Genomic DNA, 26,318 nt, shown 5'->3' on the forward strand with positions numbered 1-26,318 from the left:
CAAGAATGGGAACTTCAGCAGAAAATCTGGGAAAAACTGTGAATTGTGTGGATATGTATTTATACCTCAAGGAGTGACAGCTGAAAATAGAGAGCCCAGGGAGGATGAAAAGTGATATATCCCAGTTCTTTTGTACTGTACCTGGTGTTGTGTTCCTGGATTTTTCACAGGCTGAAGCCAGGAGGCAGATGAATGGCAGCATTTATATCTTTTTCAGGACAAGAGATTCAGGCTTTTGTTTATTTCTCTTTAGAAAGTGATACTTCCCACAAATGACTGCAGAGAGATGTGCATATCAAGGATATTGAGAGTTTCAGATTGCTTTGATAAGAACAAATAGCCTACAAATCACCAGATAGGAAGTGGAACATGGCACATTGTCTTAAACTATCTCCCTTAATAATAGTTTTTGCAAAACACCAACATAAATATCTGGTGGTCATGTTGCAGGGAGGTATTCAATGGTCCTCATTCAGATATTTGAGCATTAAAAGTGATTCTTTAGTTTTCAGAGTTTAGCAGGATTAGAAATGAAACACATTTTTGAATAGAAGATGTTGGCAGCTTTTTGCAGAGTTTTTGTTTGGAATTATTCAGGATTTCTTGTTTATGTTTTTTAAAGTGTGAAAAGTCAGAGTTTGACCAGTTTGCTAAACATCATCAGACTCTTACATTTCCTCTACATGTGACTGTAGTACCCAACATTTCTGTACCCACACATTTCAGATAGAGGTCATAAACTGTGGGTTTCTCACCCATTTATTTCACATGAAGATGACAAACAGCTGAGTTTCAGCTCCCTGACAGGTAACACAGCAATCTCTGTGCTATCTCTGTTGTTGGCTCTGCAGTTTCTCCCCTCTCACTGTCTACTCTGGACTCGGCCAGTCCCAATGGAAATTCCAGCTTCTCACTCCACTGTCTACTCCAGCACTTCTGCTCATACTCCTGTCCCATCTCCCACCACTTCATTCCTACAGGCACATGCCATCTCTGATATATTTCACTTGAACTGGGATTGATGTATCACAAAATTACTTGAAAGGAATCTGAATTTCATTGTGACTGCCAATGTCTAGATTAGTCATAATTAGCCAGTTATTTATACAGAAGCTGAAGACTGGATATGAGCTTGATTGTTGTGTGTAATTATTGATCTGGAAATTTGGATTGTTTAATTTCTCTGGTCTAGAGTTGTACTTTCTTGCTTATTTTATTATAACTTCTGTTAGTGTCCAGCAGTCCTTGAAGACTTGAAGGTTTTTTTTAAATAATCAAAAGTGAAACACATTGAGCTTCAATCAAAATTGTTCAACTTGTGGCAGTTAAATAACAGGATATCTTCCAAGCACCTGGAAGATATTTGTAAATAGTATAGTGAGAACAGTAATTAATGAGTATTAAACACGCTGAACAAAATACTCTTTAGTAGTTAAGTACCACCTTGGATCTCACGATATCAAAAGCATCTTATTAGTGTACATAAATTAAAATGTCTATAATTTTACTCCTTTTGAGATAGATAATTGCTACCAAGCTATCAAGAGTGGGGTACTTGAGGCTTTTAACTTGCCTAATGGCAGACTAAAAAATGGATGCGACGCTGTAATATTTTATTTTAAATATGAGGAAACCAGTGGGTTCTAGAGAAACACTAGATCAACATTTGCCTTCTCCTCTGTGAGGAGAGCTACAAAATGAGGCACAAAATGTGTTTTTTTGAGACGTAAGTATTGCACACAGCATGTTGAGATCTCATATGAGACCCCAGGGTGAGACAGACGCAGGCTCATCCCAGCAGTGCATGGAGGGAGCACAAGATGGGATGGATTTAAGTTGAAACAAGGCAGATTGAGGCTGGACATGAGAAGGCATTTCTCCCCTGCCAAGCAGCAGAGTGGGCTGCCAGAGTCTGTGCATTGTTATCCCTTGCAATTTTTCAGGCCCTGACTGGATCAAGCCCTGGCTGACCCTGTAGCTGACCCTCTTGAGCAGGAGGCTGGAATGGAGACCTCTGAGGTTGCTTCCAACCTGATTATCATGTGAACCTACAAAACTGCATCTGTCAAATGTAATAGTTGCTCCATTAACATCTGGCAACTGTACTGGGCTGTAGTTTAAGTCCTAAAACTGCAAATTCCTGCCGCTGTGAGTGGATTTAATGATACCAATAGTCCCAGTGAGCTTGATAGGATTGCTGGAAAGAATAAGGCATTAAAAGATCGCGTCACTAGACTGGAAACCACTTTTCTTTTGGTTTTTGTTCAGCAACTGGACACGTCTTCCATGAAAAGCCTTGCATGTCAAGGAAATTATATGAAAGGCAAAAATATTATTCTTTTGGTAGTTGCGGTTTTACATGCTAACTTCCTGCCTTTACAAACAGGTTATTCCACCTAATTGCCATGTGAAAAGCCATGATTAACACAGAGAAAATTAATTTACTTTATAATTGAAAGTGGTGTCAAATAAAATGTGCTATAATAGAGGAAAAACTATTTGCCTCTCAGTTTTAGTAACCTTAGATATCAATAGGCTGCAAATCAAACTAAGAATGTGGTCTTTGTTGTAGATGTTGCTATTATTGTTGTTCTTTTAAACCACATGATATCCTTCTGACAGAATTGTTCAAATTTTTTCTATGAAACTTCACCCTTTGCCCTTTCCACAGATTTGCAACCAATGTGATGCCCTGTTTCTACAGGGATTTATTTTCATGTATCAGTGTCCCCCTCTGTTTTCACAGGTGGGCAAAAATATATTTGCTTGACAGGATTATTTTTGACCTACAGTAAGAAATGTCTAATAAAAAGAAAAGGGGAATTCAGCACTTAGAAGTTAATTTAATTTGTGGAAATATAATTGAGCACCCTGTTAGGCATTTTACAGTAGAGGACTTGAGCAGCTCTGCATTGCTACTGAGAAGGCTGAACTTTCCTCTTCTTGGCACTACTCAACAAATGAAAAAAAAAAAAATTAGATTTGCTTTCTCTGTGCAAGAATTTCATTCCATTAAGTCTCTTATCAGGCTGTTTCATGTACAATGAGTGGTGTTTTGTGGAGAATCATTTCTAATTCCAGGGCACGTCAGATTGCAAGTTTAGTAAAGAGCTTTTCAGTTGAAAAGCAACGATTACTGGGAAATACAGACTTACACATTAACAGGAGTAGCTGGGAGCTGAATCCTGGGGAAGAGCAGATTTCTCTCAGGAATTCATGTGTAGCATTTCTTGGCCATTCCTGTTAGGAATTGTAGACTTACAGATAATCTTAGCAGAGTAATGCACACTGATTTTTTCTTTTGAGAAATACCATTTAAAGAAGGCTAGTGCACATCCAGAATAGTTCTTTAAAACTCAAATCTTTCTAAAATTATATTTTAAACTTCCTCTCTTTGAGATTATTTCCTTAAAAAAAAAAGTCTCTTATAAAACTCAAATCTGGTTGATCTGGGTCTGGCATATGCAGTTGCAGGTTCTTGTCTTCAACACGTTCCACATTCCGATATTCTATCTGATTCTCTTTCTGCTTTTTTTTTGTAAGACACCTGGAGTCCTCTGTATTTATTAGAACAGGAGGCCAGGATTCCTCATGCCTAATGAATGTTGGCAAAGTGGATATTATTGGTTTCCTGCATGTGTTTATCAGAGGAGGTGAATTGGGGGTGCTTAGCTACTCAATATGAAAGTGTGCCCTTGATGAGCAAGAGCTGGTTTACTCTCAGCATCAAGTGATAAGACCAAAGTATAGCAAGCATTTAAAATATTGTATATTTTTGAACCTTTACTGTAATTATCACCAATTAACCTTTTTTTAATTAACTTTTTTTCTTCTTTTTGGTCAGTATCTGTGTATATTTTCAAAATGCATTACTTCTGCTTTTTTTATATATTTACAATCTGTTCCTTCCGTCACTGATATGAAGTTGGAATAATTTCTAACATGCCTTTCCTTTATAAGCAAAGTTATCTTGCCAGGATCTGAGCCATTTCAAAGTTGATGAAAATTTTGAACTATGGTTGAAGGATAATTTAATATTTGATAATGTACCCCTGATCATTTCCATTGAAAAATCTAACGTTTTGTAATAAATGTTTTGTTTTGAATATTTTAATGAAATTCTGATTTTGGGGACAAAGAGCAGAGTTAAGAATCTTTTCAAACTTGTTTTAATTGTGGTATAGTTTGCATTTACAGTTTATTAGTGAGCCTTATGACCTTGACTCAGCAATCCTATACTAAAGAGATTTTTGTGTGGCCTGAATGCCTTTGCATTTTATTCATTTTTTTAAAAAACTTTCTTTTTTAACAGATGTTAGTTTCAGAAAAATATGTTCCATTTGTAAATGTTTGGATGCTTTAGAAAGGCTGTAAATGTTACTGCTCCATTTCATCAATGTTGCAGATTGATATTTACTGGAGTTTTTAAGTTAATTTTGCCATGGAAAAATCTTGATGCAAATGAATAATAATAATGTGGAGAAAAAAAAAATTACTCAAGTTCATCAGTTCATTAGAAAAGCTTGGAGTAGAAGCCAGACTGCCTGGCCAGTATTTCAGTCTGTTACCCATTTTCCTGTACCACCTACTTTTCAGTATGTGATAGAGACTGCTGTTTAAAAATCAAAATATAAAAATGTCATTCAACATTATAAACCTGTTTTTCATATATCAGAATATGTGTTTGCTTTCTGAGGTCCTTACCAAGGATCCATTTTCTATTTTTTTTTTTAATTTTGCTTTATTCTTTGCTTTGTTTTCATGTCTGTTTCAATTTTATTTATTCCATGTTTTCTTTTTGTTTTGTTTTTGTTTTTAGTTGTGTCTGGTAAGTTGAAATTTTATTGGCCATCTTCTAGTCATCGTGTCACTGTGACGGGAACTTCTCCTCCCCTTCCCATCCATCCCCTTCCATGTCCTTCAACCACTCAGCTCCCACCTTTCACTTGTTATTGGCAAGACACATGGAACAGAATAAATTCTGCATGAAGTATGGGTAACTTAATGGCAAAGAGAAAGGTAATGGGTTGCAAATTTTCTGTCTGTTGTTATATGATGTGACGATTCAAATCCTAATGTCTCCTTTCTTCAGTGACTGCATGGCTTGAACTTCAAAGTGTGCTAAAAAATTGTGTTTGCTTAAAAGGTTTCTAGGATAGAAGTTGATATTTTCTTACAGGGATTTATTATTTTGGCATCTTTTACAGTCTCATCATTACATACCACATGTATGTGGCCCAAGGTGTGACAAAAAACTAAATTATACTAAAAAAACCGCAGTGAAAAAGCTTTCAGTACAGTAAACACAGAATGGAATTTAAAAATAGTTTCACATAACACTGTTTAATTCTTCTAACATTGAAGCTAATAAGATTTTTATCATTTACCCTAATTGCAATAGATTTAGAATAATATGGGCATTAGATTAGAATAATATGGGCAATAGAATAAAATGTATGGGCAATATGCATATACTTTTAGACGAGTATCCAAAATACATATTTCGAATAATACTTAGAGAAATATGTGCCTGTTTATAAATTCTACCATGGCTGCCTATAAGACTAAATTCCCCTTCCTTTTTTGTGTTAAGTAGTCCCTGAATGATCATCTTGAGGTACTACAATCACAACCACCCAGTGGTACTATAATCACAGTGGTGATTCTGGTGGTCAGAACCATTCTACAGTGGTCAGAACCATTTTATTTTCTTTATAGTTGTACCTGTCCTTGAGTCCAGCAAAACCTGAAAACCCATAAATCCTCTGCACTAGCACAGGGTTTAGAAACCCTCAGTTCCACATTGCGTGGCATTGTGTCAGAGGCTAGGACAGAACCTGCCAAGCCCTACCTTTAACTGTATGCTAAATTTATTCTCGTTACTAGAATCTAGCAGCATAACAAAGGTGCTTCACCCTCATCTCCATTTTCCCCCCTCCATGCCTCACAACCCCCAGCCAGTTCTCCCTCTTTCCCAAATTAAACCTGCTGTCATGTCACAGTCTTCCCACACCTTCTTCCAAGGTACCGGTTGGACGTTTCAGAGCTAAATGTTTTGAAGTCAGCTAATTACAGTGGGTCAATCTTAGCCTTGCTTTGCATAGTTTCTTATCTAAGGAAATGCTAGGAAAGGTAGCATTTGCATCCAAATATAGACAATAGTGTTATGCTTCAAAAATTCCTCTCAAAGCAGGAGGGGCGTAGGAAGAAAATATTCTGATATGAGCACACCAGGGAGTAGACACAAGGCAGGGGGAACAGATAACTGCAAGAATTGGCCCATAGGAACACTGAAAGCATTTTTTTTAAAAAAAAGGTCTTAAGTGTTATTGAATTTATTCTAGACAAAGCCACTACCACTTGATGTTTACCAAACACATCTTTGAATTACATATTTTGCACTGTTTTACAAGGAAAATCTTGTGAAAACATCAATGCTGTAAGGGAAAAAAAGGACATGAATATCAAAATAATTGGATTCCTTAAAATCAGATACAAAACATCCCCTTTATTCTCAATCCAAAGAAGGGGAAGAGCATAATTAGTTTTAGGCAGATGATCAGAAAAAATGGAAATTAATAAATAAATGGGCTTTAATGCACATATTTTAAGAAGCAAGAGTTAACAGCCTGTAGAACATGCTAGATTTTTTTCTGTGCTAGCATCACCAATGCCATCTATGCTGATTTTTTTTTTTTTATGAGACTGACATGATTTTTTGACATTCTACTTACTACTGGATGAAGGGGTTGTTGAAGTCAGTATAAATCAAACAATGCTGGCAATATTTATAATGTTAGGCTGAGCAGATGTTTCAAATTTGCCTTCATTTGCATATATATTTTGTTTGAACATGCTCTTGCATATGTAAATGAGGAAGACATTTAGCTCTGCTGTTCCTTTAAAATCATTCCTTCTCAGTGTGTTTGAACTGGAGATTTTAAGTGGTTATAATTTGAATAGTATTTCTTGGGCTTTTGACTTCAAGTTTTTTTGAGATCATGACTACATCAGGAGTCTCTTATATAAGCACTTAAGGGCTTTTTCTCTCTTCAGCTTTCCTAAATCAGAGATGATGAGTTTTCTGTGTGTAAGCCTGAATTCTTGGTTACTCAGCAGTGTCTTGCAGCCCTTAACAAAGTGTGACCTCTGGGCCAGTCGTCCCTCAAAGATTTCTCCATTCTGGCTTGCAGCCCCATTCCTCCTTTAAAAACCAAATTGCTGCAGATTTGTTTGTATTGGTGACTGTTGCTCTGCAAGTTGTCTCATCAAGCTGGTGGGACTCATTTCCTTGTACCCTGGGTAAGCACTAAAAGCATGTGTTGCAGAGTCAGAGTTTTAATTGGGACGTCCAGACAGAAAAGATGGTCTGAGTGATGCTGAAGCTGTGGCTGTTGGAGACCGATGTGTCTTTGTGCTGCCTCTCCTTATTAAAGAAGCTTAACTGTTCTGGTTTATGACAGTAAAACTCAGGAGGCAAATTGCTCTTTCAAGTCAGCTGGTGGCAGTGGGATTGATTTATTGTTGGTGTTTTCCTTTCAGAGCCTCCACAGTTTGTTGTAAAGCCCCGAGACCAGGTGGCTGCGCTGGGGAGGACGGTGACGTTCCAGTGTGAGGCGACGGGGAACCCTCAGCCAGCCATCTTCTGGAGGAGAGAGGGGAGCCAGGTGAAACAGCCTCTCTGTCCTCCTTCCTGGCAGCTTCTTCCAGAAATTATTTCATGTGGCAGAAAAGTATTTTAATTATTGTTTTAAAAATGTGGTAAACAAGTCTAGAGCCTGGAGATGCTGGATACCTATTCTTTGCTTCTGAGGCATGTGCATGCTAGGTGATGTCAGTCTTACTAGACAACATCTATGTTTTACTGTTTTCTCCATTAATAAATCTTTTCTCAAAATAAATCTGTGAATCAACTAGAAACATTCCATATTTCACTACTCTGATAATCTATTTCACCTAACAGGGAGAAATGGAAATGGAGAGATGACTTACACTGAAATTTGGTCAAACTCCCAAACAATCCCAGACGTTCAGAAAGTTTGGCTCTGGGTTTATGGTGCAGCTGTTAGTTTGCCATGTGTTTTTGTGTTTCTGGCAAACTAAACTATTGGCTGCATTGATCTGCATCACTGCATGGGTAGGACTCTGGTTCTGAGCTGAGGGGAACTGCTTTCCAACTCCATCAGCTGACTGACAGACCATACCTGAATAGGTCACTTTTTCTCCCAAGTTCCTTATTTGAATGGGAGGGAAAATTATTTTCATCTTCTTTGTAAAGGATCTTGAAAGCTAGTGGGTGAAACACAATATAGCACAGCAAGAGAATTGCAGTTTTCTTTCAGTCATCTTTTGAAGGAGGTATGTGACACAAAGTATTCTTTATTGGAAGGAAAGAAGGAATATGGGATTCTGGTTTTCCTGTGAATGAAGGAATGAATGGTGCAAGAGTATATGACAGGGTTCTTTGTGTTACAAAACAATAGGGCAGAGAAATTGAGAACGCTTGGAGATGGGCTTCTTTACTCCATTTGCAACATTTTTGTCTGAATACCTCCGTACAGCTAGACTGCTGACCAAATTTAGATGATAATCTTCAGTGGTGTATATATAGCAGTAATATTATGCTTTTATTTTATTTATCTACTTTTTTATTTTATTTTATTTATTTAGCCACATGCTGTCTAGTACATCTTTTTTTTTCCACTCATTTTTGACTCAGCTGAGTAGTGACCACTTGTGATGATTGAGAGAAATTAAAGAGGAGGTTGAGGATAGGGTTTGCTAGTACTGAAGAATGTTGTGTCCCATTCCTTTGTGCAATTTTTGGAAATGCAAAATACAGTTAGCCAAGAAAAAGAGATAAATATACCATCTGTGATCCTCAAGTATTCTTATTCACAAGTTGTTCAGCCAGAGGTAGAAATTCAACCCCCAGCTGATTTTTGGTGAACGCTATGTACTTCATACCCAAACTATCTGAATAGGTATAGGATTTAATTCAGTATTAAACAACTTTTCATAAAATACAACCACTCTATTCAGAGAGACCTACAGAGCATCTCTTTTTTTTAAAACTGCTTCATTTGTAGGAAGACAAATGTTAAAATACAGATAAGTAAACCACCATCTGCATTTAAATGAAAGCAAACGAATGCCCTGGAGCAAGTTCTGAAAAAGAACATTGAAGCAAATTACTGAGGTTCACCACAGTTGCTTGCACCATTGTGGTATCTGTACATTTCACATCTTCACTAGACTCTGTTGCACTTGGTGCAAAGCCCAGTATCGATCTTAGAAAGTGTTAGAGCAATCTCAAAAGTCTTACACAATTCTATGTGCACATCTGCACCTATTTTACCATTTAAAAAATCCTACAGAAGCTATGAACATTGTGGTATAGACAAGCTTAAGACATAAGGAGTAGAATGTTTTCTGTATAATATGAAAAAAAATTAATTTGCTTAGCTGTATTAAAGTATGCATATTGATATTTGAATTTATATAACCTATTTTATCCCCATTTTTTTTCCTGTATATATTTCAGAACCTGCTGTTCTCATACCAGCCCCCTCAGTCATCCAGCAGATTTTCAGTTTCCCAGACTGGAGACCTCACCATCACCAATGTCCAGAGATCTGATGTGGGGTACTACATCTGCCAGACTTTAAATGTTGCAGGAAGTATCATAACAAAAGCCTACTTGGAAGTTACAGATGGTAATCATAGATTCATTTTATCGTTTCCAAGTTTTTTGATTTTTCTTTGAAGACAGCAGTGCGGTGATGTGACACTACTTTGAAATCTGTTTTGCATAAATGTGGATCGCATGTTTCTTTGAACATAAAAATCCGGGTTTGGCCATCTCTGTCAGGGGCTTACAATTCTGGATGATGTGTAACTCTATATTTCCATTTTGTTCTTGGTGAATATATTCAGTGTATGGATTTTTGTCAGATCTGTTAATTTTTATCTGACTCTTTTAACTTCTCCCACTTGATTCAGTTTTCTTTCAGATTGCTTGCTGCTTGGTTCTTTATCCCTTTTATTGTGTAGCCATTTGCTTAGCCCTTCATTTACCTGTTTTTTTCCCCTGTTTCTTAATATTGTGTTGTAGCTAGGAAGATAAAAAAAATATCAACCTGTATGGAGATGAGCAGAATAACAGAAATTATACATCCCTTTTTAGGAGTAGTTAGGAAGAAATACAAGATGAGAAAGCTACAGGGAGCATAGCTACAAGCAGTAATGTGAGGCCAGTTTGCCAATTATCAGAAATACTTCTTATTTTTAACAGCAGAGATACATGGGGAAAATACTAGTCTTAGCATTTACAGAGGAAAAGAGAGAGGATTTGAGCAGAGGGAAGCTGTTGTCTGACAAGCTTCCATAAAATAGCCCTTTGTCATATAGAAAACATAGAAATAATAAAGTACTAGAAACATGCAGTGAACCTGTAGTATAAAATTGTTTATTTACCTCCTCCTCCTCCTGGATTGACATAGGAGGAATAGGGCTACATCCCTTCTGGCTCCTCACAAATTGTAATTCGTGAGGAGCTAGAGGATTTCCTAATCCTCTTTTTTCCATTTTTTTTTACTGAGGAGAAGGCCATGGCAGGGTGAGAAATAAATTTACAACAGTTTTCTGCTAATGACCTATGCCATCTGAACTCGGAAATAATAATTTTAAATGCATTTTCTTTGCTATATTCTCTGTATTGATCTGATGAGTAGATGCTTTATTATAATTTCTTGGGACAGTTTTTGGTACTTCTGTGAAAGTGGAGGCAGAATATGCTGAATATTTGTAAAGGTATTAGAATGACTTTATGAATGGTTTTCCTAAAGGTAGGAGGAGTCGCCATCAACTTCAAGGACTTAAATCAGCCATGAATTTCAGTGTCATTAGATTTCTCCTATAAAGCACAGATCAGTCAACTCCTTACCTTTGCCAACTGCAAAGCTCTTTACAAACTTGTCAAAGTCACTTGCAAATTATAAGTAGGCTTATTTTGTCTGTCTCTGCAGAGAAGGATTTTAAAGGCCTTAAAGTGTGTGGCAACAGGTTGGGACAAGAACCAAAGGATAAATAGCGCAGTTGAAAACAGAGTGTCATTTGAACATGCAAATGAAATGATGGGAGTTGGAATTTAACCAAAAAACCAGTGCTAACATCCTGTCTGTTGTTATGAAAAGTAATTTAGAAATATCTAATGTTCACAAATTATCAGAACTTCAGGTTTATATTTCAGCTACCAAACCAGTTTTTAAGTTACGTGAACCCCATGCCACTGCTGAACAGATTTATGACATTTAAAATTATGGCTAAAGCAAGTCCCCCAAAATGCAGCAAGATAACTTTTACTTCTTTTCTGGATAATGGAATACTACCATTCTTTTTTTTTCAGTTTATACTGAGACTGATTTATATTTTTCTGTGCAGTATAATTAAATGACCCATCAATAGCACTCAATTTCCATGGTGTGAAAGATGCATTAAAATTGACACTGACAATGGGATTGTAGAATTTTCTTTGTGGCTCTGAAGTCCTCATAAAAGTCAGAAACTACTGGAAAAATATTTCATGGAAGAAGGAACTTTCTTTAGGAACTTTCCAAAAGGGTTCTATCCATTTGTGTTAGCTTTACCCTACTGCTGGGCATCTCACGATTACGACACAGCACCAAGATGAGTTGGTGGCACATAAAAAATGGTTATTTAAGCAGTAAGTGTTTGTGAGGTTACCCTCTGTTTGCCTACCTCCTTTTTCTCTGTCTTTAAATGCTGGAAGTATTTACACTGTATTACACAGGCCTGGCAGTGGTGAAAGATGGAGAAGGTGAAATCTCTGCCTTGCCAAAGAATCTGGGAAGTCCTTTCTTTTTCCATTATCACTTCATAAAGGCATTGGACTTGGAGAATGCCTGGAGGATAGCAGTGTGTAATATGCAATCCTTTCTCTGTTCTGAAAATATTGTGTTGTGTATCATTTTAAACATCCCTAGCTGTGCATCGTTATAATGCACCCTGCCCTGAATAATGCATGCCTCCAACTTTAATTACTTGTTTAATTATTTTTAGTTTGTTTCAAAGCCTCCAGCAACTGCTGTTGCTTAGATGATTAGAAAATTGCTTCCAGTTGCAGAGATGTCTCTCCTGTTGTCTGTCCTGGCAGTGATCGCGGACCGGCCGCCCCCTGTCATCCGGCAGGGTCCTGTGAACCAGACCGTGGCTGTGGATGGCACTCTGGTGCTGAACTGTGTGGCCACAGGCACCTTAATGCCCACCATCCTCTGGAAAAAGGACGGCATCCTCATTTCCACCCAGGACTCTCGCATCAAGCAGCTGGAGACAGGAGCGCTGCAGATCAGATACGCCAAGGTAGCCTGAACTGGCAAATGCGTTTTCTTGCTTTGTTTCATTTTGTGCTTTCACCTCCAGGCATTTGTGATGTAGTAAACCCTGTGTTTAGAATTAATGAAAGGTTACATAAATGAACTAAAATATTTGATACTTCATATTTTCAGGTAATACAGTCTTTATGCTTAACACCTGCCTAGGGCACATTATTTTCATAACGAAAACTGCTCCTAAGAGGTATTAATTAAGGGAATTATTTGGCACTTAAAACATAAAGGGGAATATATTTTAGTAAGACAAATTGTATTATTTGGGCTTTTAGCACTAATAGATTAAAATTATCTATTTAATTCCAATTTTTGTAAAGAAAACCTTTGTTTAGCATATTCAGTAATGGAATCACGTACACAGCTTTTTCATAAGAGCTTTTAGTGTTTAAACATGCTCACTCATCAGTGTAACATAGCTTAAAATGGTTAACCTGACAAATGCCTGACTTCCTCGGTGACTTAGAGTACCTGGCCAGTACTGCTGCTGGTCATGCATTGCACACTTTAAAATGTTCTAAGATGTGAAGTTGTAGCATACTAGATATTCTCTGCTATCTTTTCTGTGGTTTGAAGTGAAGTAATTTTTTTTTTTATTAGGCAGAATACATCAATTTACCATATTCCCTAGAGTTGCCCTGCTGCCAGTTACGAGTTAGACTGGTTTAGAGCTTGAACCTCTGATTTTTGATAACTTCCGTTCAGTTCATCTGCTGAGGCTGGGACCTGAGGAGGATAACATTTCTTTTTTGGGGAAAAAAAAAAGGAACACTTTTGAAATGTGATTAAGTCACATATGGACAAATAATCCAACACAGAGAGCTGGATGAGGATAGCATATGGAGATTCTTTTTTGGGTCTGCTGTAGAGTGAAATTTATACTAACAGAGGGAGCCTCATATGTACCCTGTACAATATTTAAGCTTTGCTTTAAGGATGACATGTTCTCCAGTGCTCCAGTCCTGATGAATCCCTGGGCATTATTGATGTACAAGGCTGACAGTTGTATGGGGTCTTGTCATCCAAGTTCCTTCTCAATTTAGTTGTTAGGACCTCTGCAGAGTAAGGAATAAATGCTACAGGAAACAGCCTTCAGTTTGCTCATTACAGAATAGTTAACATTAAATTAGAATCTGCATTTCTGATTCTTTTGTGACTGCTCAGAAATAAACACCCATTTTTGCTTTGTCGAAATTGTAGCTCCTAATGGAAGGAGTTTCTGCTGCAAAGTTTTTGCAGGCTAATACCTTTATCCATATTCATGGGGAAACGCAGAGAGCTGTAATTGCTTTTCTAGCCCACTGAGTGCCTGATTGTTTCAAATATTTATTCTTCTCCTCTCCCATTCAGCTGGGCGACACCGGCCGCTACACCTGCATTGCCTCAACCCCGAGTGGCGAAGCCACGTGGAGCGCCTTCATAGAGGTCCAAGGTAACTCCATCAGGAGAAAATACATGAAGGAAAAGCAGGAATTGAAATGTAGAAGCTATCTGACTCTGTCATTAATTGCCAGTGCAGATGTGAGCAGCATTTAGCTTACAGGTGTTTCATGTCCATACTCAGCGTTTCTCTCTCCTTTTGTCAGAGTTTGGAGTCCCAGTGCAGCCACCAAGACCCACTGACCCAAACTTGATTCCTAGTGCTCCATCAAAGCCTGAGGTTACAGATGTCAGCAGAAACACAGTAACATTGTCATGGCAACCAAATTTGAATTCAGGTGCAACACCAACCTCTTACATAATTGAGGCCTTCAGGTGTGTGAGTCTCGTGTGATATTGCTGTCTCTATCTTTACATGTAATGTGTTGCTAAAGAATCACATGCTAACCTGCTGTTGTGTGTTTTATCCTTAGCCATGCATCAGGGAGCAGCTGGCAAACTGTAGCTGAAAATGTGAAAACTGAGAGTTTTGCAGTTAAAGGGCTAAAACCTAATGCAATTTATCTCTTCCTTGTGAGAGCAGCTAATGCATACGGGCTGAGCGACCCGAGCCAAATATCTGATCCAGTGAAAACTCAAGGTAAGTTTTTGATACTGAACATTTTGGGTGTCCGCAGCAGCTGTCACAAGTTGCCTAAGCAATACCAGATGCAGGAATAATGGTAGCTTTGGACTGTCTACCTATCATGGCCATAATATATACCACAGTAAAATACAGTGCTTAAACTTGCATTTCTCTGTAACACAGACTCTGACAGCATGTTGCATTGCCTAAGGGAACCCTGGTGTCTCTCATCCAAAGGTAGTTACAACTTGCAGAATAGCTCTTGCTAGTAATCCCTGTGTTTTTGAGTTCCCATACAAATCCTCAAATTCCATGGAAATGTTATTACTATGTCCAGTGAATCAAATAAGGCTTAAGACTGAGACAGGGAGAGAAACAGCATGTAATCTGAGTTGCTTTCTGCTGCAATAGGAAAGAGAAAAGTTGAAAATTTGAAGGAATTTGGCATCATGAACCAGTAAAGATGTTTTGGCAGTGTGTTACAAGTGTTTCCATAGTACAACTGTTGGAAGTAAAATAGGGTAGAAAGCAGTGCTTACAGATAGCCAAGTGGAAGAAAAGTCTGGGTAGAAGTGAATGAAGGAGTCACCCACTGACTCCAGCTGTGACTGAACTCCAGCTATGGACTGAATCCAGCTATGTAAAGTTAAAACTATCTTTGCATTCACTGTAGCCAATAAATGACACTTAGGGTGATGTACAAGGAACAATGCATTGCAGCTCTGAAGCCTGCATTTTTCCAGTAGAAAAGCTTAGATTCTTAAGAAGGGGGAAAATAGACACACTCTTTTTCAAAGAAAAAGTGATAGAGATTGTATTTTTTTTGTTTGTTTTTCTGATCTTCCTACTTACTGGAGAAATTGACCCACTGGCTTATTGAGAGTGTCTGTGTTGTATGTTTGTTTCTTTGTTTGTGTAAGTAAGTACATGTTAGTTTTTGAAAGGAAGTTCTCTAAAGGAAACAAAGGGTTTTTCTTTGGTGACTTCTCATGTTTTCTGTAGTTGGTCTGAAAGCAAGTCTTTCTCATGTCCCCTGGGGGGTGACCAGTTTCACATTGCTGCCTTTTGGCATTATGCATTTCTCCTGATGGCTGACAATTTCAGTGGATATGTATGGACAGCAGAGTCACAGCCCCATGGAAAATCAGGGTTGAACAGGTTCCCAAGTCTGTTACCAAGGAGAAATTTCATGACCTTTTAGTGATTCCTGATTTCTGGGAATAGAGCTGCACGAGCCTGTTTTTCATGTAGTGTGGTTTCATTTCTGGAGATGAGGAGTATTGTGTCTGTCCCAAACTAACTGATTACTGACCCGATTCTGAGAAACAGCAAATGTTCTGTTCACTCAGCTGAATGGTTTATAATGGCTTGGAAAAGCTGCACTGTTCTCTGGGTACCTAGTAGAGCTGAAAACCCAAGAGCTGAACAATAACTCAGTGAAAATAACAACTAACACATAAAATTTTCTGCAATTTTAAGAAATGTGTCAAATGTGTTGAGTGTCAAGTCCTTTAGAGGAGTACTGCTCTTCTTTCAATATAATTTCGTTTTTGATTAAGTTGTTGTCTAGCTATGAAAGTTCAGAAATTTCCAGTTTGCTTTTGTCATGTGGGTGGTAAATCTGGTCCTAACTGCTTGTTCATTCCACAAATCAAGATGAAGGTAGGTTACTGCCTTCAGTGCCTTCATCCCTTCAGCACTGCCTTCCTAGTACCTTCATCTTCACACTTCACAGACATTAACAACCTCATTCCTGGGTGTTTTCACTGACAGTCCCTGTCTTGGAAGCTTGGAGCTGAAACAAGAGAGCACACACGTTTTATAGCCCAGATGTGCACATGGCTGAGCCTGTGAATAGTTTGAGCCATATTGTAGATGACTCATCTCTTCTGACTAGCAAAGCTAGAACTAATTATTCCACTGGCTTTCCTGTTACATTCTGAGCAGGGTGATATTTAGGCAAGGCTCCCAAACAGAAGCTTTTATCTTTAATGCTTTCAAACGTTGGGAGGAGGGAAATAGTGTGATAATGGAGTGTTTGCAGAACATACTACATGGGGATATAGCAGTGACTCAGTGGAAGATTTTTTGGTTTTGTTATTTTATTCAAGAACAATAATGAATAATGAATATTGGTAATATTCATTATTACCAATGTTGCTTGCTAAGAATCCAGATTTGTCACTAACTGACTATATATTAACTTCAGTAGTAATCACTGCAAATACTTTTCATGAACTTCATAGAATTTTAGCCATAGTCAGCATTGTATTTGTTTAAAATGAGGTGATCAAGGAGTGAAATGTGAACCTAGAACAGAAGCTATTATTCTACTTTCCATAGTACATATTTTAGATACCCTCTTAGTGATTACCCTGTAAATTTTACACATCTGACAGTCATTCCATTTCAGTTAAATGTGCTTTCCAAGGGCTCAATATGCAAAAAATATGTGGCTTTGTCATACTATTGCGTGTTTTGAGAGGAATTTGTCCTTCATGCATATGAATAATCCTTCCAGCTATAGGATAGACCAAATATCAGACAATCCAGACAGCTCTCAACTGGGCTCTGCCTTCTGTTTACAGAAGTCTCTTGCCATTAGAGAAGCTGCAGCCACATGACTAATTTATCTTTTCTCTGGTTGTTAACATTATTTTGTAGTGACACCAAGCAAGTTGTCATGAATTTATCTAAAGATACAGCTTCTGCTTTTGCTGTTCTTTATAGGTTTCCTGGTCTCTTGGAATTGGCAGTGGGCAATAGAATGTTTTCCCAGCAGGAAAGAATAAAGAGTTGCTGCTGTAGCCATTTACCAAAGCTGTCCTTGAGTGTGGTGTGTCTTTTTGTGCAGCATTACCCTCACTGTCAAAGAAAGTGCAGTGTCTTGAGTTGGTACTACCTAAATGCTGGTGATTTGCTCAAGAAAATGCTTCATGCAGTTTTGTCTTACATGTTTAGGAAGTACTTAGGTTCAACTTCAATTGTGATAGCATCATAAACTTTCTGACATACTCATTTGTATTTGCCTGTACTTATTTCAACAATCATGTGTACTTGTGAGAATGGAATCTTAAATTGTTGCAGATGTTCCACCAACAAGTCAAGGTGTGGATCACAAGCAGGTCCAGAGAGAGCTGGGTGACGTGGTGCTGCACCTGCACAACCCCACCATCCTTTCTTCCTCCTCAATCGAAGTTCATTGGACTGTGAGTACAAACCTGTACCCTGCTGGTGCTGCTGAGATGTCCTGCTTCCACTGCAGTGGGGTCACACTTTTAGAAGCTGAGTAGTTTTGTGTGCTTGCAAATGTTTTTTCCTGGGATAAGTGCTACTTGTGCTCTGCTTTTTCATTAAATTTTACCCATTTTCTCCATCTTTGTCTGCATAGAGAGTGCTGTTTACAATGGGGTGAGGGTTTCAGAGTCCTCCTCTGGAAGCTAAAGGACCTCCTCAGTCACATAATTTAAAGCCTTCCCACTGCTTTCAGCAGGACATGTATCAGTCCCTTAATGAGAGAACATGGGCAATTCCCTCTCTGTCAGACACACTGCATCATTCTGTTTGAAAGTGTTCACTCCTTGCTACAGACACACTGCCAAACACACCCAAATCAGACAGCCTGTTCTGAACCTCTCCTTTCCTGTGGTGCTCTGAGTACGCCTGGTGCAGGGAGGAGAGGTAAAAAAGGCAATATCTTATTGTTGTTGCCCTGGCAGCAGGAAAGAAGAAGGTTGGGCATGTGGAGGTCATAGCAGAGGAACTGAGAGAGTCAGGAATGTAACTCAACGATCAGTTTGAAAATGGAATGCAGAATTAAGAAAAAGTTGGGGATATAATTATACCATGTACAAAAATAAAACCATAAGGAGTGAGCCTTGAGGTCTTTGTGGGACTTCTATCTGAACATTCCAATATATTGGCAGGGTTAGTGTGGGACAGCACAGGCTGGCCATGCCATACCAGAATATTTTTTACAGGAACAAAAGGCATTTTGACTTTGTAGAAAAGCTGTAGCCCAAAGGAGTCCTGACCTACACCCAGATCTCCTTGATGCTGCAGTAATGTCTGCTGTGCTGCACAGTAATTACACTCTCACCTGCAGTATGGCCACCTGCAGCAGGCAATCTCCTGTTCTAAACTAATGCATCTTTGAGGTTCCTAGCAAATTCTGTTTGACCTTTACTTACAGAACAACCTTTTCCAGACAGGCAGCTTTTGTCAGTCTCTTGGGTGGCCTGTGGCTTCTCTGCAATTTCAAAAATAAGCATTACCTCAGTTTCAGCTAACACATGCATTCTTTATGGGATTATTAAAAATGAAATGTGTTGCTCTTTGGATTGAAATTGCAAGCACACAGTTTTATTATATATCATTGTACGAGATTTTTGAAAACAGGAAATTCTGATGCACTTTAAAAATTTTATTGTGCTTGTTATTAGACTTCCTTATTCATCAGAAATTGAAACCAGCAGTTAAAAAGATAGTGAGTGTTCCATAAAAGATCAGCTGTATAAGGTAGCTTTCTGTTTCAGCTATAGTCAAACATATTGGACCTGCCCTTGATTACACTCAGATCTCTTTCTCCATACATTTAGTGTGAAATTGCCTTAGTTTGAAAAGCACTCAGGACCACTAAGCATCAGCTTGATTTGCTTTTCCAAGTCTCATCCATGTTACCATACTGAGTTTTATGTTCCCTCTTGCAACCTGGCCCTTTCCTTCTAGCAGAGAGCCTCCCCCTGTGTGGGTGGACATGGGGGAACTCTTTGGAGAGCTCTGCCCTCTGACAGAGCCCAGCCACAGTGCCAGCTGCCACCCGCTCAATTTGCTTTCCCCACAAAGGAGCAGGCAGGAAGCAGTGCTCATTTCACACATTTAGGGAAGTTTCCACACCTCAGGAGAGTTGACTCTCTTTGTCAACTCTCTCTTTGGTCTCCATAGTCATCACCCTGAGCCATGTAGATCTCCTTTTCCTCATGTGTCCAGCTCTGCTCTCCAGATTCAGCTGGGCAGCAGTCTGACCTGTGCCAAGCACTTTTGCTCCATGGATGCAGAGACTGTTCATTTCATGGAGCTGGGGCATATTATACAACTTCATTATCCCCCTCTTAATGCCTGCCTAAATCCAGGCAAACCAGCAGAGTTCTACCAGCATCAAAGGGATTAATGCACTTGTGAGTCAGGCCTGCAATTTGCTGTAATGCAAGGAGCCTTTATCTGCTTTGGCAGTGATGTTTTCATGAGGGATAGTCCAGGGGCCGTGCACAGAGTCATGGGCATCACCTCTGGTTCCTGCCCGTTTATGGATGTGTTCTGTGTTCTGCTCTCCAGGTGGACCAGCAATCCCAGTATATCCAAGGATATAAAATTCTGTACCGGCCTACACCAGCATCTTATGGAGAATCAGAGTGGCTGATCTTTGAAGTGAGGACTCCCACCAAAAACAGTGTTGTCATTCCTGAGCTGAAGAAAGGCGTAAACTACGAAATCAAGGCCCGCCCTTTCTTTAATGAGTTTCAGGGAGCAGATAGTGAAGTGAAATTTGCAAAGACCCTGGAAGAAGGCAAGTAGGAGCTAGACTGTCTTCATCTTTCCTTTTTGAAGTAGCAGCCTGGCCGGCTTTCCTCTGATATGTTCATTATTTGATCTTGTTTGAAGTGCATGCTGTTTGAGAGCAGCAATCTGTGGCAGAGGAGACTGATCATTATGTGAATTGTTTGGTGACACAGAAGTAAATATTCTGAGCCAGGCATGAGAGACAGAGAGAGAGGGATGTGCAAAAATCCCCTCCGACACACAATGAGAAATGCTTTTTTATCTTCCCTGCAGTGTGCGCACTCCTCCCCGCTGAGTTCATGGGCTGGTCACAAGTGACTTCTGTCAGATTCAAGCACTTGCTAATCACTATCTTGAGTAGATAGCAGACACCACAGAAATCATCAAAGCAGTGTAGCTGGGGGAATGAAAACCATGGTTTTTAGAAGGCTTTTATATGTGGATCAATCAGTGAGACAAAATAGAAAGATGAATGAGGGCAACAGATAGAGTGGACTAAATTATGTATTTCCATCTCATACATGTGCTAAAAAGACAAGGTTCATAAAGCTTTTCTTTTTGTTGCTGCACAGGCATGATAAGTATGCAAGGTGGCCAGTGCCTCTGAATAGGGATTTTGGTGCTTCTGCTAGGATGTGCAACCTTTCCCTTTCTATCTTCCTCCCCCATTAGAAATGCTATGTAGCTCCAGTTTATTTCTGCACGTAGCTCAAAAGGTGTGCATAGCTGCTTTCATCCTAAGCATCAGCTGAGCATCCACATTTTAGAAGGGTTATTTCAAATTCAAAACATAAATTATTATTATAAATATGTTAATACTAACACATTATGTCCAGATTTTAGTAAATTTTGTATTACTCATTATTTTTTATATGCTAGAGGAACTGAGATTTATACTGGGGACTGTATAGGATTATTTTTCATTATTTTTCAAAACTGTTGATTCTGGGTGAGCTGATTTGAGAGCAGTGAGGAACCAAGTGCCCAGAATTGTGACATGCAGGTAATGGATATCTGAGAGTACAATTCGGAGTGTTACTTTTCCTGGCATGTGCAGCAAAACTACAGCAGAACTCAGAGCCTGGTTGTTGGGTCATACATTTTCCTTCTATATTGTCAACACTATATCACTTCATCTTCTGGGCACAAACTGCCCTCAGTGAAGGGTGGGGAAGAAAAGATTGCATTTGTAGAGCCTAGAAATCATCTTCCAGTTGAACAAACTCACTTGTGGGTGTGACAGACATAACCATTCAATTCTTCTTTCCGAACAAACAGCTCCCAGCGCCCCACCTCAGAGTGTTTCAGTAACCAAGAACGATGGGAACGGGACAGCAATCGTGGTCACCTGGCAGCCACCCCCTGAGGACAACCAGAACGGGATGGTGCAGGAATACAAGGTACAGCTGGCACGGCTGGGTCCCCTGGCAGAGGGAGCCTGGCCAGGTAGAGAGGGAAGGGCTGTTCGTGGGTGCTTGGCTCCATCTTCTGGTTACAACGAGAAAATGGGAGAGAAAGTCACTGCTTTGAATCAAACTCCATCTTTTTAGGGATTCTGCCTAGGTGGTGTCAGGCAATTAAAGCAGCCTCCATAAATCAAAGCAAAGGGTCAACACTCTTAATTAGAACAGCTCCTGCCTTGCCTCCTTTATGACTTGGGAAGAGCACACACAAGGAGAGAGGGAATCATACCTGTTTGAGAGCCAATTTGTGACTCTAAGACACTGGCCAAGGTAGTAAATACAAACAGGCTTAATGAGTTGAGAAGCTCAGGGATAATAATTAACAGTGTTAAGATCTGAGTAAATTATGCGTAACTGGGTAGTTAAAACAAATGGAAAACTTTCCAGGAAAGAATGTACTTTATGATAATAAATCCATTCCTGCACAGAAATTTTTTCTTTTCTTTCAAACACAGTTCTCATTATGTTATTTAATTTTTAACAAATTGAAAGCACATTAAAAATATTTATTGTTTGTCATTCATTTATGAACACAGACTGTATTTGCATTTCAAATTTTTTTGGTGGTAATTTACATAGCAAAGTAAATGAAGTTTGTTTTTCCTAAGCAAGCTAGAGATGCTTTAAATGTAGATATCAAGTAAGCTTTATAACCATGGAAGGGCAGGAGCTTTGGTTTTAGCCCCCTGCAAATGCACATTATTGAGAAAATCTTTTAAATGGGAATGTCTTGGCTATTTTCTAGGTTTAAACACAGTTCTATAAACCTATATTCCTAGCCATCAAAACTCATTCTGATTTTCTTTTCTTCTTAGTAAAAGTGGGAAAGGGAAGAGATTTATAAGCTTCATGGTCAATTTAGAATAATAAAACCCTGTTCAGAACCTGGTCAACTGGTAAAATAAAATCTGTTTATGACTTAGTTTCATATATATAATACAATGTAATTGGAAAAAATACTTGGTGAAGTTATTTTATTTAAAGCCAGACCTTGAGAATTATTTACAACAAGAAACTGCATCAGAGGCATGTTAAGGTTGCAATGACACAATGATAAAAGTCAGTAAATTCACATTTCTGAGTGGATATAATCCATACCCCACCTTCCAAATCCCAGGATTTTGAGGTGACAGGTTCCCAGGTGCTGGAGCAAGCACACTGTAGTGCTTTTTTAGCAGTAGATGGCACAGTGGCACGTTTTGCATCTGTATTTGTTGCATTGATGCCATTGTTTTCCTTTGTGCTTTTCACCATGGACATAAAAATGACATAAAAAAAATCTGTGAAAATATATATGCTATTCCTACTGAAGTTTCTATATGTAATTACTGGTTTTGCCAAAAAAAGCTACTGAAATGCAGAACTGATGATTTTAGATTAAGAACTAATAATAAGAAAAAAAATCAAGTGGAGGACTTGTGAAATTTTCTCTTTTCTCTTCCCCTTTTGTTTTTCTATCTACTCTTCTCTCTCAGAAAATAAAAAAAAAAAAAGTATGCATATGTGGGGCAGTTCATTATTTTCTCAGCAGCTCAGATCAAAGGCAAGAGTGTACCTACTTTAATTAAAGGATAAAATAAATAGGAAGAAGGATACTATCTTAATTGAAGAATTGTCAGTAGCATACACAAAACCCCAGAAATTCAAATTCACAGCATAAATAATTTTCTCCTTCCCTAACACAAAGTTAGAAATTCTCTTGTTCTACTAATTTTCTCTTCCCTTACGCGTCTGTTATAATGTGAATTCATTCTTCTTTTATAACATTTTAAAAGTTTATTTTCACTTGCCTGTTTATGTATACAGTCAAAAGTAGGGTGGCAAGTACTGAACAACTTGATGTTTGACCTGACATTCTTGTTTCATGCACTTCTCCATGTACTTGAGCCCCTACTAACAAGAGCTTTTTCTTTTCTGAATTAGTAGTTCATGACTGCAAGTACATAATGAAATAAATGTTTCGTTGTTTGCACATGCACCATTTTACAAGGTAGCAGTAATAATTTCTGTGAAATTGACTTAAGTCCAAATGTAGATTTGAGCCTTTTGTTCCTCACTTAAGTTCTTATTTATATAAGAGAATTTTTGTGCTCTTATATTAGCAATATATTAGTAGTATTAGTAATAGTTTTACCCCTAGCACTGATTGAAACAGTCTCTATGTAGTGTCAGAACACGAAAAGGAGATTCTCTTCATGTGCTCTGACCTGCTCTGCAGCAGCACTTACACATATCCTGTGCTGGGATTCGATTTCAAAGGAACTTAAAATGCATTTCACATCCTCACAGTGTCCTACTAGCCTTGTTGCAGTCCATGGCACCCAGAGGAGGAAAAAGGGTCTTTATAATGTCCTGAAGGTGAGATAAAATTTCCAGTGTCCAGGCAGAAAGCGCTGTTCAGGAGGCGCTGTAGCAATTGTTCTAGATGTGAAAGTCTATCCCCCTCACCTGGCAGTCTCCTCAGCAGCAGGATTGCACCAGGGATTTAAAGCAGCTATCTGGGTACTAAATCTTTTAGGAGCTCCATATGTTGAAAGCAAAATCTTCCCTCCCATGAACAATCGGCCCAGGTTCTGATGTGGTGCTGTTCTCAGCCAGGTTTGCTTCTTTACAGATAAAGTATTGAGTTTAACTAATTTAACTTTCTGAATAAATGTTCTTTGTAGAGCAGTACATTTGTGGAAAAGGCACAAAAAGGAAATAGACACAGCTTCATGACCTTTTTTAGCAGATGTAGATTAGCTGCTACTTCACCTTGAATAGCAGTTGGGAGTTCAGCCATCCTTCTAAAAGCATTTGCCACATCAGTAGTTCAGGCCTAAAGAGATAAAGATATCTCATCATTTTGTTTCTCCTTGCCATTTATTGTCACTGATGTAATATATGAAGCTGTGATTTGAAGTCACTAGACCTGTATCTTGGTCTCAACCAAAAAATGAAAACTGATATCATGCTGTTGTCTCAATTAGAAGACAGCATATCGCTCAATATTTGCCCCTTGCTGCCATATAAAAAAAAATAAAAGAAAAACCAAAATCCTTTGGATTCCAGTATGATATCAGTTCTCTTAAGATGTCATGTGATGAAAGACTTGCTTGTGCACTTGAGTGACACAAATTCCTGAAGAAAAGAATTGCAAATTCATTTAACTGAATGCTCTGACTTTCTTGTTTATGTGAACAGTTCTTGGCTGTGGGGCTTCCCTCATTTCTTCCGTGCTTGTAGCTTCATTAGCACTTGTTGAGCTCTAATGAATTGTGATGAACTCATCAAATAATGGTATGGTAAAAGCAGCAACCCCTTGACGAAGGGAGGAAAAGACACATTTGATTTTATGATATTAGAATAGAAGGTTAATTAATTACTTTATTGTATTGTTCTATACTATATTACACTACATCTAAACTGAAATTGCACAAGCACTCAACTCCACTGAACAAAATTTTGTGACTGCTTGCTGACCAGCAGTCTGAAGATGCTCTTGGTCTGATAGGCCAAGGAAACAAAACCCCATCACTTTGGGTAAGCAATCTCCACGTTGCATTCTACTTTGGCACAAACACAGATGCAGCAAATGAGATAAGAATTGTTTTCTTTCTCTGAGGTTCCTCACTGTGATTCTCAGAAAATATCTTTGAGAAGTTGTGCCTTGCTTTTCTCAGTGAAATATGGCCACATAATGGTGGTAGCTGGAGCAGCTCATTGGAACAAGAAATGGGTTTTCAGTATTCATGGAGGGCCTAGGACAGCAATCCACAACTACAGATGATAGAACAGCGACTAAGTGTAAATTTCTTCACCCAGAAGGAAAGAATGCATCAACCTCCCTCCTTCCTCCCCTTCAGAGCTGAATTCTGAGCACTTGCCTGTGCCTTTGCTCCCTGCAGGTTTGGTGCCTCGGCAATGAGAGCCGCTACCACATCAACAAGACCGTGGACGGCACCACTTTCTCCGTGGTCATCCCCTCCCTCGTGCCCGGCATCCGCTACAGCGTGGAGGTGGCTGCCAGCACCGGGGCAGGACCCGGGGTGAAAAGTGATCCCCAGTTTATCCAGCTAGGTAAGCTTCCTGGTAATCCTGCCTCTTGGTGTGGGTGGTTTCTGTTTGTTTGCTTTCGTCTTTTATGGCACCAGAAATGCTTTGGAGGCAAGTGAAATGGATAGTGTTACTTGATCTCAGGAATAGCAGGGTTTGGCATTTCTGGTTTTAAACTTGCCTTAGAACTGCATTCTAAAGGTGGGATTGAAACAACACAGGGGTGTTTTTAAATCTCGCAGCTCAGCAGTGCTTTTTAGTTGTTGACTTTTCAAAGTGAATTTTCACCCTTAAAAACTTGTAGGGGAGCATGAATCACTAGGTGTTAGACCACTTTAGGGATGTAATTTGTCTTGACCACATTTTATCATTATTGAAGCTAAAAAACAAGCATCCTAAAATGAGTCACAATAAATATAAACTATGTGTGGAAGCTGGTAAATAACCTGAGTACAGGAAAAAAGATGTACACAAATTATGTATAAATTTGACCTAATCTCATTTACACCAAACATTGCTGTCATAAATGTTGACCAGGGACATTGCTCCTGGTTTTTGCTGGGAAAAATGCATCTTTGCTATTGGTTAGCTGAAGATTATTTAAAGTAGCTTTAAGTATAGTCATATGCTGCTTTTTAGTATGCCCGGAGCAAAATACCTTATCATTACAGTGTGTAATTATGAAAGCAAGCTCAGCATGTTGCTTTGGACTTTATGTCCTCTCTGTCTCTGTATCATTAGTAGATCTACCTTCTTATTTCACTTGTTGCATTTAAAAATCTATAATTAAAAGCGTGTGAAAACAAGACCGAGCAACTAATATGGAAAATTACTTGTACATTTCCTTCG

At 38.7% G+C, this 26,318-nt stretch overlaps 1 protein-coding gene across 8 annotated transcripts in view; it reads left to right on the top strand.

The window, feature by feature from the left end:
* The window catches only part of ROBO1 (roundabout guidance receptor 1), a 682,041-nt gene that overhangs the window by 610,156 nt on the left and 45,567 nt on the right, over window positions 1–26,318 (top strand). For all 8 annotated transcript variants that reach the window (XM_074532705.1, XM_074532691.1, XM_074532716.1 and 5 more), the window contains 10 exons: window positions 7,543–7,667; window positions 9,545–9,716; window positions 12,176–12,381; window positions 13,758–13,839; window positions 13,994–14,162; window positions 14,261–14,427; window positions 17,500–17,621; window positions 19,747–19,978; window positions 21,250–21,371; window positions 25,322–25,493. In XM_074532705.1, the coding sequence (XP_074388806.1) occupies window positions 7,543–7,667; window positions 9,545–9,716; window positions 12,176–12,381; window positions 13,758–13,839; window positions 13,994–14,162; window positions 14,261–14,427; window positions 17,500–17,621; window positions 19,747–19,978; window positions 21,250–21,371; window positions 25,322–25,493 (1,569 nt within the window). The remainder of the gene's footprint in view (window positions 1–7,542; window positions 7,668–9,544; window positions 9,717–12,175; window positions 12,382–13,757; window positions 13,840–13,993; window positions 14,163–14,260; window positions 14,428–17,499; window positions 17,622–19,746; window positions 19,979–21,249; window positions 21,372–25,321; window positions 25,494–26,318) is intronic.

Source organism: Zonotrichia albicollis, chromosome 2 (genome assembly GCF_047830755.1).
Source record: "Zonotrichia albicollis isolate bZonAlb1 chromosome 2, bZonAlb1.hap1, whole genome shotgun sequence".
Classification (NCBI taxonomy): domain Eukaryota; kingdom Metazoa; phylum Chordata; class Aves; order Passeriformes; family Passerellidae; genus Zonotrichia; species Zonotrichia albicollis.